Source organism: Grampus griseus, assembly GCF_964374135.1.
Source record: "Grampus griseus genome assembly, chromosome: 19".
Taxonomy (NCBI): domain Eukaryota; kingdom Metazoa; phylum Chordata; class Mammalia; order Artiodactyla; family Delphinidae; genus Grampus; species Grampus griseus.
In genome coordinates this window covers 17,934,451-17,950,023 of record NC_139013.1, presented here as the reverse complement: position 1 = coordinate 17,950,023, position 15,573 = coordinate 17,934,451, and the positions used below count along the sequence as shown (strand labels likewise).

The window sequence follows — 15,573 nt, the reverse complement described above, 5'->3', positions numbered from 1 at the left end:
GCTCTCGTAAGATGGAGGTTCAGACTACCTCTGGAACAGAGGTCATGGAGTTGGTTTTTGTTTGTTTGTTTATTTGTCTGCATTGGGTCTTGGTTGTTGCACGCGGGCTTTCTCTAGTTGCGGCGAGTGGGGGCTACTCTTCGTTGCAGTGTGTGGGCTTCTCATTGCAGTGGCTTCTCTTGTTGCGGAGCATGGGCTCTAGGCACGCGAGCTTCAGTAGTTGTGGCTCACGGGCTCAGTAGTTGTGGCTCGGGGCTCTAGAGCACAGGCTCAGTAGTTGTGGTGCACGGGCTTAGTTGCTCTGCGGCATGTGGGATCTTCCCGGACCAGGGCTCGAACCCATGTCCCCTGCATTGCAGGCAGATTCTTAACCACTGCACCACCAGGGAAGTCCCGAGGTCATGGAGTTTTAACAGCCGGTGTGGAGGACACAAACTTTACAGTGACCAAGCAGACCATAAGTTAGGGACCTACTCAGTTCAGAGCTTAACAATAAAACTTTTTATTATAGCCCCTTTATAAAATTTTTTAAATAAGTAATCATCATTAAAGAAGAGAAAGAATAAAAGCAAGAAGCAGCATTAGTCTTATCACCCCAGGGTGCCCTCCTGACTCCTCACCAGGCTGGGTCATCCACTCCACAGGAGCCCATGACCACTTCTGTCCTAATACTCATCCCTCTGTGCTGCAAATGGCCTGTTTCTGGGATTCCCTGAAGGCATGCTGTGTTCCCCTTTCATCCATGTAACCCTGCAAACCCAACACAGTGCCTAGATGTTCAATGTCTGTCACCTCAATCTATACTAAACAAATCCTGAGAACTAGAATATGGACCTCAGCACCCTTAGCTCAGCTGTATGGGTATTTACTGGAAAGTCAGTTCTCTGGAACGTGGAAGCCATTGCTGCTGGGTTCTTAGGCTAGCCCTCAGAAGCCTGAGTACCCCATAATTAGAGGGCCACAATAAAAGGACCAAATTTAATCCCCTTTTGTCATTTTTGTTTTTCCTACAGGCAAATGGACCCACCTGCAGTCCACCAGGGAAACCTAGAGAACTTTTGCCATAGCTCCATGGACAAGAGACCCAGGGGTACAGCAGGCCTGCCCAGCTGGATCTGAAAAAGCCACGGTGCATAATAGCTGGATGGTTACAAGAACAGATGACCACGAGAAGCAGTGTATGGGTGCCACAGGCCTCTGGGCTTGGAATGGGGGGACGTTGGGAGAGGAGCCTCCACGGATCAGTCAAAGAGCGGATGGTGGAGGACGTGGAGGTAGTCCCATCAAAGGCGGCCAAACCCGGGGAGGGGCTGGGGCAGGTGAGGGGCCCGCCAACCTCCACCCTCAGCCGGCGTGTGAGGGCGGGGCCCAAGCTCGGCTCGCAGAGGGAAGAGGGAAGGCAGTTAACCCTGGGGATACACACATTCAAAAGTCGTGACTTCACACTTTTAGAGCCCACTAAAGGACTCTAATCCCCAGGGAAGATTCAGGGGCCGCCAAAGTTGGCCCAAAGGCCAAGCCCCATGGAAGGAAATTCAGCATTCACCTGCTGAGGTCACGTAGGTCCTTCAGCAGTGGCAGAAAGGATGGGTGCTCTTCTAGAGGCCACTGGGATACTCTACTGCTTCATTCAACCAACGGACACGGAAGGAGCACTACAACAGATTAGACAGGGATGAGCCGGGGCTCCATCACACGGCCAACAGTTGGCAGGGGCTAGTCACCAACACCTGGCCAGGCTGAGCAGGATGGCGAGAGCTAGCTCCTTCCCACAGCTGACCTGTGCTAAGGAGTTGGCCTTGCTGATTCTCGAGTCCACCGAACGAGGCCAAGGAAGGCCCGAAATCTAGTGCTGCCCAGTGTGGGCCCCAAGCAGCCCCTCATGGATCTCAGTGGGGGCTGCAGTAAGGGGCCTAGGGCACCACTGGAATGCAGGATGACACAGCTTAAGAAGCATCTTTCTGCAAATCTCCTGAGCTGTTTTGCAGATGTGAACCACGCCCCACCCCACCCCCACACACACACAAATGGAAGAACTACTAGAGGACATAGCCCAGGCCTCTTGGAGCCTAAGGACTGATAGCCCCTGTGACACCACCCTGCTGCCTCGCCATCAGCCAATCAGAGAGCTGTGTACAAGCTGATCACATATCATTCGACACCCCCCCGCCCCCCCCAGTGTCGGGCTGGCAACACAGTGATGAGCAAGACAGACAGGTCCCCCAGGGCTTCCTGAGAAAGAACTGCGGGTCCACAGTGTAGCATCTTAAAAAGAGAAAGTTACATATGATGACACACTCTTATCTAGACAACATTTTTTTTAAATATCATAGAACAAAGATGGGAAGGAAGTATTTCCCAAGTTGGGTCAGGCCCTCCCATTTAACATGATGGCTTGGCTTCCTCTACTTTTTCTCTGTGACACTTACCATAATTACTCAATATGTATCCACAGTGTGACCATCTCTCCCACTAGAATTTCAGCTCCATGAGGGTAAAGATCATGACGCCTATTCATGGTTTTGGCTGAATCCCCACATCAAACATAGTGCCTTGCATACAGCAGCATTTAATAGCTACTGTGAAATGAATGGATGACAGTGAATGCCTCTGGTGAGCTTTATGAGATTTTTATTTTCTTCTTTGGAAACAGCTCTACTCTCTAGTTTTTTTTATAATGAAGTTTATGACTTCTAAAATCCAAAGTAAAAAAATTCTGGGAAAAAGATATTAATCACAAAACCAATCATAAAAACAAGAAGGGACTTGAAAAAAAATCAGGCTTCTGAGGGTAGAGAGTTGGACTGGGTATGGGGAAAAGCCAGTTCCAAGCTTGCAGAGAAACCCGAGTTAACTGATTTCTCCATTGGTTCAAATCCTCAGCCACCTGACACACCTAAGATCGTATCACATGGCAAGAGAAGCAGGAACACAAGTAGGAGAAGAGGACAACGTAGAAAAAGAAGAGGGCCCAAGGCAGATGGGTGGCACAAAGGCACCCAGCTCGCTGTGTCCCACGGTGTAAGTAAGGTGCCTGCCAAGTTCACCAATCTGGGAACCAGAAAGACCTGCAGCACAGGGCCTGCCCTCCCTCCAGGCAGCAGACTATGGTTTCTCTCTCTTCTCTTGCTCCTGTTCCCTGGCTGCTCCTGTAGGCTTCTGAGGTTGTGGCCCCTATTACAAAAGTTCTCTCGGTCCTTTCTCTTTAGGAAATGCCTTTGAAGGTGACATACATGTGTGTGTATACACGTTCCCTTATCCTATGGGAGTGAGCACCCATCTCACAAACGAGGAGGAATACGATTTCTGCCCTGGAGAAGCCCTCCTGGTCCCCATGGAAACAAGAGAAACAGAGGTGAGACCAGTGACAACAGGGGCTGAGAGTTCAGAGAAAGGATTACACCCTGGGCTGGTGCAGTCCCAGGAGGCTGCCTGGAGGAAGCAGCTTGGGGCGGTCCCTCTCTGCTCATTCACATACCGAGCATGGTCTGGGGCTTGGTGCACTTAGCAGGCCTGTACCTGACTCCTTCTAACCTTAACTGAAGTCTACCATATTTGGGGCCTTGTCAGCATTGCTCGGTCCAAGCCTCATGGAGAAGGACCACCCTCGGGATCGATGCACTTACAATGCCACGGGTTTGGGCCACCTTGTTGCACAAGTCAGGACGCCACTTTTGAAGAGCCAGATAGAAGGGATTTTTCAGGAGGTCCTCATCATACAGAGCCATATGGACTTCAGATGGGGCAAAAAGAGTCTCCTGGGACGAGAGAGGAAAAAGCAGTAAATGACCACTTTCAGAATGACCTAACACATAAAAGTCCTGATCTAACAATTTCTAAAAAGCATCCCTGACACATATTACTCTACACTACAGACCTAACACGCCATCGGGAAAGATCAAAGATAACCCACCAATTCCAAGATGACTTTTTTTACAGGTTAAATGTATAAATTATGCTCAGAAAATCTTCTTGACTCCAAGTCACTGCAAAAGTAAAAAATGGCTGTTTTTAGAACATCATACATGACCCAAATTATAACATCTTAAAGATATGCATGTTTTTAATGAAATATTTTTACCATAGAGTAATAATGCTAATCTACCACCCAGAATTACCGAATCTTAACCACTTTGCCGTATTTGCCTCAGATTTTCTTTTCAGAAATAAAGTATATCAGAGTAGACTGGATCCCCCATGTGCCCCTCCCCATCCCATTCTCTCCTCCCCTTTCAGAGGCAACCACTATCCTGAAGTGGTTTCTGTATCCTTCTTGCTCATGTTTGTACTCCTTTTTAAACTCATGTATTCATAAATAATATAAAATCTTGTTTTTTAAAATATTTATTTTTTGGCTGTGTTGGGTCTTTGTTGCTGTGCACAGGCTTTCTCTAGTTGTGGCGGGCGGGGCCTACTCTTTGTTGTGGTGCACGGGCTTCGCATTGTGGTGGCTTCTCTAGTTGCTGAGCACGGGCTCTAAGTGTGTGGGCTTCAGTAGTTGTGGCACGCAGGCTCAGTAGTTGTGGCTTGCGGGCTCTAGAGCGCAGGCTAATTAGTTGTGGCGCACGGGCTTAGTTGCTCCACGGCATGTGGGATCTTCCCGGACCAGGGCTTGAACCCATGTCCCCTGCATTGGCAGGCAGATTCTTAACCACTGCGCCACCAGAGAAGTCCTAAAGTCTTGTTTTATGCGCTCCAAAATCTACATAAATGGTATCACACTACAAGTAGTTTGGAACATATGCTTTTCAATCACCACTATGTTTTCAAGTTCTAGCCGTGCTGATCCATACAGCTCCCATTCATTCACTAATTTCTGCTGTACAGTATTAAGTGAACATGACACAATTTATTTATCTAACATCCTATACTTAAGTTGCTTCCACATTTTCAGAATTAAAAACAATGCTAAAATGAACGTTCTTATACCCTTATGTGTTCCTGGAGCACATATCCAGGAATGTTGCTAGGAGAGACACTGCGGCATGCATCCACCTGCACCTTCCCCAGATGCTGACAACGCTGGACCACTTCCAACCTCCATGCAAAGTCCATGAGCATTTCCCTTCTTCATGTCACATCCTAGCCAACGCATCTTAGTAACGTCAGGCTAGTTCATTTCTGCCAGTGAGTATACAATAGTATTTCACTGTTTCTAATTTTCATTTCTCTAATGAAGTGGAACATCATTTCCTTACATTCTATAAATTACCTTATCATGTCTTTTGACCACTCTTCTAATGGGTTCTTGGCCTTTTTCTTATGATTGGTACTTCCTTACAGATCTGGACACCAAAAGATGTTGCAAATATCTTCTCCCAATCTGTGACTTGTTTCTTCATTTTTCCTACTGGGTGTTTTCAGAAATAAAAGTGCTTGATTTTTTTTTAACATCTTTATTGGAGTATAATTGCTCTACATTGTTGTGTTAGTTTCTGCTGTATAACAAAGTGAATCAGCTATACATATACATATATCCCCATATCCCCTCCCTCTTGCGTCTCCCTCCCACCCTCCCTATCCCACCCCTCTAGGTGGTCACAAAGCACCGAGCTGATCTCCCTGTGCTATGCGGCTGCTTTCCACTAGCTATCTATTTTACATTTGGTAGTGTATGTCTGTCAATGCCACTCTCTCAAAAAGTACTTGATTTTAACGTGACTGAACTTGTCCGTCTTTGCCTTTACTGGTCGGTGCTTTTGGGATCTAAGGAAAGCCTATCTATCATCTCGGCATGCCCCTTGGTAAACTGACTTCACTATTCCCCCCCTGAGAAGGTGGAGCCTATTTCCCCGCCCCTTGAATTTAAGCCATCCCTGTGATTTGCTTTAACTAACCAACAGACAGAATTGATGCTCTGTGATTTCTGAGTATCAACCTCAAGAGGCCTTGCAAACTTCACTCTCATTCGTTCGGCAACCTGAGACCACCATGCAATGGAGAAGCCCATGAGATGAAAACCCATGTGGGGAGAGAGAGGCCCAGGTAGTCCAGTGAGGACAGCCAACCCACCAGCTGAATGCAACCACATGAGTGAGCCCAGGTGAGACTAGCAGAACCACCTTGCCAGCCCACAGATTAATAGGACATAATAAATTGTAGCAGTTTTAAGTCACTAATTTGGGGGCTGGTTGGTTATGCAGCAAAGGCTACCTGAAACCACATCCTTTCCAACTCCAAGGCCACAAAAATAGTCCCTGTAATTTCTAAGAATCTTAAAGGTTTTCATTTTTAGGTCTTCAAGTCATCTTTATTTTTATATATGCTATAAATTGGGCATCTAATTTAATTTTTTTCTGAAGGTAAGCTATCTTAGTCTGCTTAGGCTCTGATAACTAAATACAATAGACTGGGGGGTTCAAACAACAAACATTTATTCCTCACAGTTCTGGAAACTGGGAAGTCCAAAATCAAGGTGCTAGTAGATTTGGTTCTTGGTAAGGGCCCACTTCCTGTACCATAGATGGCCACCTTCTCACTGTATCCTCATGGCAGAGAAAGAGTTCTCCTGTCTCTTCCTCTTTTTGTAAGGCGACTAATTCCATCATTAGGGCCCCATCTTCATGACCTAATCTAACCCCAGTTAGAACCCAAAGCCCCATCTCCAAATACCATCACATTAAGGATTAGGGCTTCAACATATGAATTTGGGTTGGGGCTGGGGGGACACATTCAGTCCAGAGCATAAGCCAACTGTCCCATTGTCTTCTTTTATATATTTTATCCCTTTCACACTAGCTGATAATGCTGCCTTTGTCATACTCCAAGTTCCCATGTATGTTTGGCCTATTTCTGGGCTCTATTCTGTTTCAATGGTCTTGACCAGCGCCATCCAATAAATTTATGTGAGAAAGGTAATTACATATACATTATGCATAATTACATGTCATTTAAAATTTTCTAGTAGCCATATTTTAAAAAGGTGAAATTAAATTATATATTTTATTTACCCTAATACAGCCAAAATACATTTCCAACATGTGATCAATACTTCAAAATTACTGACATATTTTACATTCTTTTTATTTCTACTAACTCTTCAAAATTTGATGTGTATTTTACTCAATTCATACTAGCCTCATTTCAAGTGCTTAATAGCCTCATGTGGCTAGTAGCTATTACATTGGATGCGGAAGGGCTAGACCACATTCATTTTCATGACTACAGCTTCATAATAAGCCTTGACATCTCACAGAGGAAGGCCTCTCCCCTTGTTCTCCAAAATGACTTGGTTATTCCTAATTCTTTATGATATCACATGAACTAGAGTCAGTTTATCAATTATTGGGATTTTTATTGGAACTGTACTAAATTTATGGACTGGAGAGCCAACGTCTTTATAATAACGAATCTTATCATCCATGAACATGGTATGTCTTTCCACCTTCATCCTCTTTTATGTCCTCCAATTAAATTTTCTTCATTAAAGATCATAGGTCATATAAAACTTTTATTAGACATTATTTATATATTCTGTATAGATTTGCTCCTGTTGTGAATGGGGCCTCCAATGCCCCTGGTCTGCTCCCCTTACCATACATCAGTGTGGTTTTACTGAACTGTGAGAGAGGAATATGAAAAATGGGCACAGAAAAGAAGTCAGAGTTTTAGCCATGTCATTTCACCTCTCCGAGCCTCCATCTTAGTCTGTACAATGGAGAATATGAATACCTGTCTTGCAGGATTCCCATTTACATGCTACCTTCACTATTTTTGCTACACTGCACACCAATGTACTGCCACTTTCTGCTAGCCCACATGGTGCCTTTGTGAGAATTACAAAAAGGCACCCCATCTTCCCAGTAGGTACAGTCCTGTGCCACGGCACATGGCTTAGTAAGCAATTCATAGGCTATATATATCAGCCTAGTTTGCCAACACCTCTCCTCCCCCAGGCAGGACACCTGTGCAATAAATAACCTGTACACTTGTACACAATGGCCCTATTGTTAAAGTTTGACATTTTCCTTTAAACACCTTCTCCCACTTAAAATTTATTTGTAAAAGAACTCTTATTACTACTTTAAATGAAAAATAGTATCACTTCCCATTAAGATCATCTTAAAATTAAAAATTATATATCCAATTGACATTATTTAAAATCTGGCTACATACCACTGCCTGCCAAAGGTTCTGAACTTGAGCCTGAGGCCTCTTCTCTTCATTAAAAGAAGAAAATTAGCAACTATTAAAGAGCATCAAGTAAACTTACCCTTGATACAATCAGATGAATGAAATATGAGTGAAAAACTGAATTACTTTCTCATTATGTAACAGTATTCCCAAACACCTCTTTGGGAAAACACCAGAACAGTATGCATAAGTGCATTATGAATTCTATTCCTTATAGCTAATGTTAAAAACAGCCACCATTTGAGAGCATCCTCGGTCAGGCACCGTGATGACATCTATACATCCTCATCCCATTTTAATGTTCACAATAACTATAGATAATTAACTATAACTAATGCTCACAATAACCATAGGTATCATTAGCTCCACGTCACAGATGAAAAAACTGAGGGTCAGCTGGCCAACTCCAGGTTAGACAGATGTCAGAATTTATTCTAACACCCATCCCTTTAACCACTACATTCATCATGTAAAATAATTATGCCTGGATTAGGGGTTATTTCATGAGCCACAGATGCACAGACTCCACACTTCATTTCTCCTAAAGGAAAAGTCCCCATGACAGCCACACAGGCTCAGCATCAAATTCCCTTGGTCTGGTCCAGCCTGAGCTGTCTTAGCTGCAGGCCATCCTGGGGACTGCCTAAAGAAGGCCCCTGAGCTCCCTGCAGATCCTCTTAGGGAGAAGAGCCTAGCATGAAAATGACTACGTATAATCCCTTCACAGGCCCCAGCTCTGCAACCATTCAGGTATTTGAATTGTTGAATTCAATTATTACTGGAACCCAGATAATCCTTTTATGAGTCTCTACCAGAACAACTGGATAATATAATTTTGCTAGGACAGAGTCACAAGAAAACAAAATTCTTCCTAGTTCCCGACACAGCTGGTTCTACATGGCGGAGCACAAAAGTAAAGATGCCTTACATAAAAACCACATGAGAAACAGGATGCGACAAGGTCAGACTAAAGCTGGGAAGGGACACTCCTCCTTGCTCCTCAGACAAGATGCTGGCAGAGCAGCAACACCCCTGCCCCCAAGATGGGCTTTGATGGAGGAACTAACCACCTAACTGGGAAGCAAGAAGAGTTAAAAAAAATAATAATAATAAAACAAAACAAAAACAGAACAGTGCCAGGAGAAGTAAGGACGAGATAGAGAAGGGAGCAACAGGGAAGGGTTTGGGGTGGGGAGTGTGGGAGGCATCCTTGGCAGGGACCAGAGCAGGGCCAAAGGGTCAGGAGGTGGGAACACGTTCCTGGTGAGCAAAGAAAACTCAAGAATAAACTTTTTTTGACTAGATGTGAAAATGAGCTCTGAGAAATAATAAGAATCCAAACAGAGCAGGTCAGAGAGGGGCAGCATGGGAAGGGAAGGGCCCTGAATGCCACATTAAAACATTCAGTTCAACTGCATGAATGGTGTAAACACACAAGACTCTCAGCAAGCATTGCTCGTGAATGAGATGGAGCTGGCTGGTTTTCAATCCAAGTCATCTGCTCTCTCTTGGGCATCAGTCTCCTGGATGCCAATGACTGGATCCTCTGTCCAGGAGTAGGGATTCAGAGACCTCTGTCCAGCACTGTTCTCGACCTTTCTGTCCCAGTGTTAAAAATATGTAATAATGCTTAATGCCAGAGTTGAATTCTTATATAGGGGTACGTGCTTTAAAATAATCTGACAAGTTTACTTGCAAGAATTGGTTTCATATTTTAAAATATTGAATAACATGTAAAGTAAACTGACTTTTCCTTGTAAAACTGGAAAGACATGTGAATCCTCATATATAAAACTCCTTAAAAAAAAAAAAATTCCACCCCTTCCTAAGTGCAAATGATGGGATGATTTATAGAAAATCCAGTGAAGTCAGTCAGAGATACCAAATAACCCTGCATGTGAGTTATCTGAGGTTACTCTGAACAAGACCGCCAAGTGAGGCCTCAGACCGGTTCTGGGCATTTTAGGAGGCGGTGTGCACTCGTGGTTTTGTGGTCTTCAACCGTCCTGCCAGCCCGGATGAGTCTGGCTTGTCAGGGACCATCTGGTGACAGCGTGCAGGCTGGCTCAGCAGAATCCAGCCCAGGAAAGTCTGCACCTCCCAGAGATGCACTCCCTGCTGAAATCTCACTGCTGTGGCTTCTCCTGCCCTGCCAGGGCTCTGACCAAAGACCCCGACCAGGCATATTCTCCAACTGGCTTAATTTGTGACTCAGAAGGAAAAGGCCAAAAGGGAAAACTTTTTATCCATCTATGTTTAATACCAAATGGAAGCAATTTTATGATGTAACGTGTAGCACTACCGTCACTTGTGTCCTTCTGGCCTGTAATGTCTATGGCTCCTGCCCATATGTCTCTCAAAGCTCTTCTTCAAAGCACTATGCAGCCTCGCTGCCTGGCTCACTGCAGGCATGCAGTAACTGCTGGCCCCACTTGAACAAAATGATAGTGACGTGTTAGAAAAAGATCAAGCTCCCAGGAAGGGATCATCTGTCACAGAAGCTGGAAATCCACCGCCCAGACGCAGGGGAGGGTGAGGGGCTGGCCCCAGGCGGTCCTGCAGGCACTGGCCAAAAGCCAGAAAAATGAACATGCTCAGAGCTGGCTAAACACAATGACTGCTGGAATGTGGAGGATCACGGTAGGAGAGAAGGCCTCAGGGCTGGAAGAGGGCTGTGACCACTCACAGAGCGGGGAAAGTTTGGAGGAGCATAACTGCCCCTTGGAATGCCACTCCATCACCCTGCTCCTAGAATTGCAGGAGAGCCACCAGCACCCACGTCCCTGCCAGTATTTTGGGCAGGAGGGCAGGAAGTCCAAGGACCACTGCTCAGTGTCTCTCGGATGTGGAAGCAACCTCAGGACAAATCATGTCCAATTGTTGGGGTCTGAATCCTTTCTAGATCTGGTACCTATCATCGCATGGTCACATTCCCCTGCTCCCCTAGGAAAGGAGGAAGTTACTGGACACCCACCTAATCCCGGCACTTCATAAACAGAGGGACAGCCCTGACAGAAACACTAACTAAGAGGCAGACATGCGAAAAGCAAAGCCCCAGCAGCCGCCCTCATGAGGGCAACACAGTCCAAGAGCCACAAGGAGGCACAATCAAAACCTTGACCCAAGGCTCTATGCAGACACTTACTGCTGCTCTCCCGGCAGGTGGGATTATTTCGGGTGACAAGCCAAGGTGAGGAGAACTCACCCAAGGTGTCCACCCAGCTTCAACGGCCCAACTGCTTTCCTGCCACTAGGGCTCCTGAGAAGTACCTGTGTCTCCTCCCATCCTGCACTTCTCCCTCTGAGGCCGACAGGCCCTGCCTCTTGATTCACCACAGACCTGTCCACCTGAAAGACACAAAGTGATCTTTCCAACACTGAAGTCTGTGCAGGATTCTTCAATGACTTCCCCTCCACTCCCTACCAGATTAACTCTCAACTTCTCTGCATGGCATGGAGGGTCTCTCACTCCTGGCCTCCTGCCCACCTCTGCAGCTTCATCTCCGTCTGCTGTCCCCAGAGCTCCCCAAAGAGATGCGCTCTCCCTTCTTTTACCGATTTTGTCCTAAAAACTACTCTTCCTCTGTCAAGGCCCCATTTGGCCCATAGGTGGCTGGGACCCTCCACCTCAGAGAATGGCCAAGGGCCAGAGTACCACCCAACCCTGGCCACAAACCACCAGTGAAACAACCAATTAAAGGACAGACTGCTGAGTGAGAACGAGCCCTGAACCTAGCGCTCTGGACCCCGGGGGGCTGCCTCAACATCAGGCCCGGCAAGGCGGCCTGGAAATGTAAATATCCCGCTAATATCTGTCGCTCTTCTCTAGGGCTGGTGGAAGGGTACATGACTTAATCAAAATAGGGGCCTCTCTCCCTAAAACCCACAGACTTGGAAAATTCCAGCTCGCATGGCAAACTAGTAGTCCCTACAGTCTCCCCTGCCCCTCATTCCCTGAATGTCCTAAATCCTCAATGAAGACGCGCCACTTGCTCCCGTGGCCCTGCACGGGCCGCGAGTGCCCACGTCCCCAGCACCTCCAGAGTCGGCCAGAGCGGCACGGCCTTCCTCTCGAGCCTACGGGCAGTCCATTTTCAACGAAAAGAAGTGAACAGACCCAGAGTCCGGAACACCTCTTGGTGCTTCATAGTTTTCCTGGAGAAATCTTTACCCAGCAGGAAGACGAGACCCCGCCCCATGAGAGGCAGGCTAGCAGGGATTCCCTCCTCTCTCCCCCGCGCTTTTATTACCGCGGGGACCACGACAGCTCGACCCGATGCTCCGGACCCCCACCCCCACCCTCCCCTCCACCCGCCCCGCCAGGCCTCCCTTAAACCGCGGAGGCCACCCAGCCCGTGAACGACAGTGCTGCCCCAAGTCTGAGCTCCCGGGATTCCGGACCTGCTGACCTGCCCTGAAGCCGCGGGAGTCAGAGGGCACATGCTTCGCCAACCCCACCCCTAGCCCCGCAAACACACCAGAGGGGCAGAGCGAGCCCGGCTGAGGACAGGAGCCGGAGAGCCCGGGCGGGGCAGTCCACCCGGCGATGGGCCGGGGCCCTGGAAGCCGCCCGGAGACCGCCAGCCCAGCTTGGGGCGCCGGCTGAGGAAAGGAAAGAGCCCCTCCCCCTTCCAGCTCCGGGGCCCCGCCCGGCCTCTGGGCCCCGAGGCGCAGCAGTCCCGAGGGAAGGAGGGCACGGGAGGAGACAGGAGGGAGGACACTTACTTAAAAGGCTACATAGTTTCACTCCCCGCTCTTCCCAGAGCGGCGCCGACCCCCTCCCGGCCCCTCGGTTCAGACCTCAGGCCCACCACCCCAACGCCGCAGATCTGCTCCACCGCCCACCCCCGTCGGGCGGAGCCGCGCCTCAAGATCTCTGGTCAGCCCAATGAGAGGTCGTCTTTATTCAGAGTGACGCGTGCGCAGAGCAATCATTGAGTCCGCCCAGCCGGGGGTGGGGCTCAGGAGGCACACAGCACTTCCTACTCAGGCTGGACCAGCCCAGAGCCACCGACTGCGCGTGCCCGGAACGGGAGGGGGCGGGGCCGAGAGCAGATCTGATCCAAGGGGTGGGGTCCAAGCTCTGTTGCTGGAAAGCGGGCTGGTCTAGGAAGGGGAGATTTTGGGAGCCGTCCCGCCCCGCAGATCGCCCTTTACTGCTCGTTTTGGGAGACGGAGGTGCCCAATCCTACGAGGCATACCACTCCCGTCGCTGGCAGGGTCTAAGAGTCAGGGTACCTGGGTTCTAGCCCCTTCACTTGCATGGACGTGGCGTGATCTTAGCCCCCTTTTTTTTTTTATCGAGCCTCAGTTTCCCCTTCCGTAAAACAGAGGATTGGATCTGACGAGCGCTAATATTCCAGACCGTAATGGGGTGCGGAGGGGGAGATGGGGGACCTACACGTGACCTCCCGCGTGGGGCCCCGCCTATCCCTGGTCCAGGGGATGAAAGCGCCCAGCGAGGACGGGAGGGGGTGGGCGGATCCTAAGAAACCCTACCCGGCCGCCCTTGGCAGCAGCTAAGGCGGAGGGCGCGGCTCCGCGGCCGGCTAGCCCTGGCGACTGCACCGGAGGAGGATGGCGACCGCAACCTGGGCTTCGCGGGTGGCTACCGTGGAGGCGAGGACTGCGCAGAGATTCGGCGTGTGACTAGGAGCGCACCTGGGGAGGATGGACGAGGGGACGGGAAACAGCTAACGGGGCTCTCTCTCCGCGCCGAGTCCGCGGAAGCGCACGTCGTGGATCCTGAGCGGCTCTGTAGACAGCAGCGGCAGTGGCTAGCTCCTCTCAGGCCATGAGGAGTGCTCGGGCCGCCTGGCCAGGGGACGCCGTCGGGGCTGGCTGTGTCCTGCTGCGCTGAGGGCGTGAGGCTGAGAGGGGCGCAGGCGGCCGGACTGCGCCGGAGAGCAGCGCCATGGCGAAGGAGGAGTGCAAGGCACTACTGGACGCGCTCAATAAGGCGACTGCATGCTACCACCACCTGGTACTGACCATCGGCGGCTCCGCGGACTCGCAGAACCTGCGAGAGGAGCTGCAGAAGACGCGCCAGAAGGCGCAAGAGCTGGCGGTGGCCATCCGCGGCCGACTGACACCTCCGCTGCGCGACCGGGGCCTGGGCGCTGAGGAACGTGCCGAGTTCGAGCGCCTCTGGGTGGCCTTCTCTAGCTGCCTGGACCTGCTGGAAGCGGACATGCGGCGTGCGCTGACCTTGGGCACCGAGTTCCCGCTGAATAAGCCGCTGCGGCCGCTCGTGCGTACCGGGGTGGAAGGCGGCGCAGCGAACGTAGCGGCGCGCGCCTTGAGCGCCCGCAGCCTGCGGCACGAGGCGGAGCGCGGCTTCGACGTGGAAGACCTTCACCAGCTGGAGCGGGAGATCCTTCAGGTGGGCGAGATGATCCACGATATGGAGATGAAGGTCAACGTGCCCCGCTGGACGGTGCAGGCCCGGCAGGCGGCAGGCGCCGAGCTCCTGGCCAGGCCCAGCGCCGGCGTCTCCTCGATGCGCTGTGTGTCCGTAGAGCAGCGCATGGGGCCCTGCGACCCGAGCAAGGCCCTGGCCGCCACCATCTTCAGCGCCGTGCTGCTGGCGGCTGTGGCCTTGGCCGTGTGTGTGGCGAAGCTGAGTTGACCCATATGCGAACGACCTCCTCGCTACCCGGAGACACCCCTCGGAGAACATCTGCAACCGCCAGGACTAGGGATGAGAGTGGGATCTGGCATGTTTAAGGGGAGCGGTTCTAAAACCCTGCGTGTGTACGTGTATGTTTATACGCGCGTTTCAAGCACACATCTGCCTGGGCAGAACATGGCTTCCTCTTGATGGCCCGGGAGGAGTTAATTTTGCGCGGGCCACCGGGTCATTACCGCTAATGTACGCAGGAGCTTTATCCCCTATTAATAGAAAACCATTCGTAGTGAGCGGAGATTCCTCCGAGTTAATACCGCCTGTGCTGCCGGGGCGTGTTTACACTGAGTCTGAGCTTGGTGTCCCCACCCCTGCCGGTGATTCCCATTCTCCGAGTGGGGCAGTTTGGAAAGAGGGTGAGGTGAAATGAAGTGTGTTTTGGCCTGTGTGTGTGTGTGTTGGGTTTCTTTTCTAGACGAGAAAACAAATTGCAATAAGAGGTAAGCAGTTTTTATTACCTTAATCCTTTGGGGCCTAAGCTTAGGAGAGTGTGCAAATAGAAGTTCATGCAACGTGCTTTCTTTTAGCACACGATTACACACTTCTGCACACCCTTGCCTATTGAAAAGGGCTCTGCCCAGTCAGTCTGGAAGGGGTGCAAGCTTTGGGAAGGGCCACTGGCTATCTAAACAGGCACTTTCTCCTTAGCTGGGGCTTATTTTTGTTCCAGAACTAGACTAGAGTTTTTATCCTCCTTTGGGGGAGGGCTGGGGAATCCTCTTTGGAGCCCTTAATCCTATCTATCCCTTGGAATT

The 15,573-nt window shown here is 49.7% G+C and overlaps 2 protein-coding genes across 8 annotated transcripts in view; one reads left to right on the top strand and one right to left on the bottom strand.

Annotated features, from left to right (window-relative positions):
• ANKRD27 (ankyrin repeat domain 27) overlaps positions 1–12,986 on the bottom strand; it is a 53,905-nt gene extending 40,919 nt beyond the window's left edge. For 4 of the 7 annotated variants that reach the window (XM_082676171.1, XM_082676168.1, XM_082676172.1 and 1 more), the window contains exons 1-3: positions 12,859–12,986; positions 5,213–5,350; positions 3,627–3,758 (exon numbers count right to left, since the gene is read on the bottom strand). In XM_082676171.1, the coding sequence (XP_082532297.1) occupies positions 3,627–3,728 (102 nt within the window). In that variant the 5' untranslated portion in view covers positions 3,729–3,758; positions 5,213–5,350; positions 12,859–12,986. Of the gene's footprint in view, positions 1–3,626; positions 3,759–3,913; positions 3,987–5,212; positions 5,351–11,278; positions 11,375–12,858 lie in introns of those variants that run through there. The other 3 variants (XM_082676169.1, XM_082676170.1, XM_082676174.1) reach the window with 3 other exon arrangements.
• A 969-nt stretch (positions 12,987–13,955) lies between these two features.
• On the top strand, positions 13,956–15,206 carry RGS9BP (regulator of G protein signaling 9 binding protein). The gene has a single exon (XM_082677912.1). It carries the CDS (start codon positions 14,048–14,050, stop codon positions 14,759–14,761), a length of 714 nt encoding a protein of 237 aa, XP_082534038.1. The 5' UTR covers positions 13,956–14,047; the 3' UTR covers positions 14,762–15,206.
• Positions 15,207–15,573: the final 367 nt, after the last annotated feature.

Bases quoted from the DNA above. Each gene is read 5' to 3' on its own strand.
- RGS9BP (XM_082677912.1), top strand. From the start codon at position 14,048: ATGGCGAAGGAGGAGTGCAAGGCACTACTGGACGCGCTCAATAAGGCG.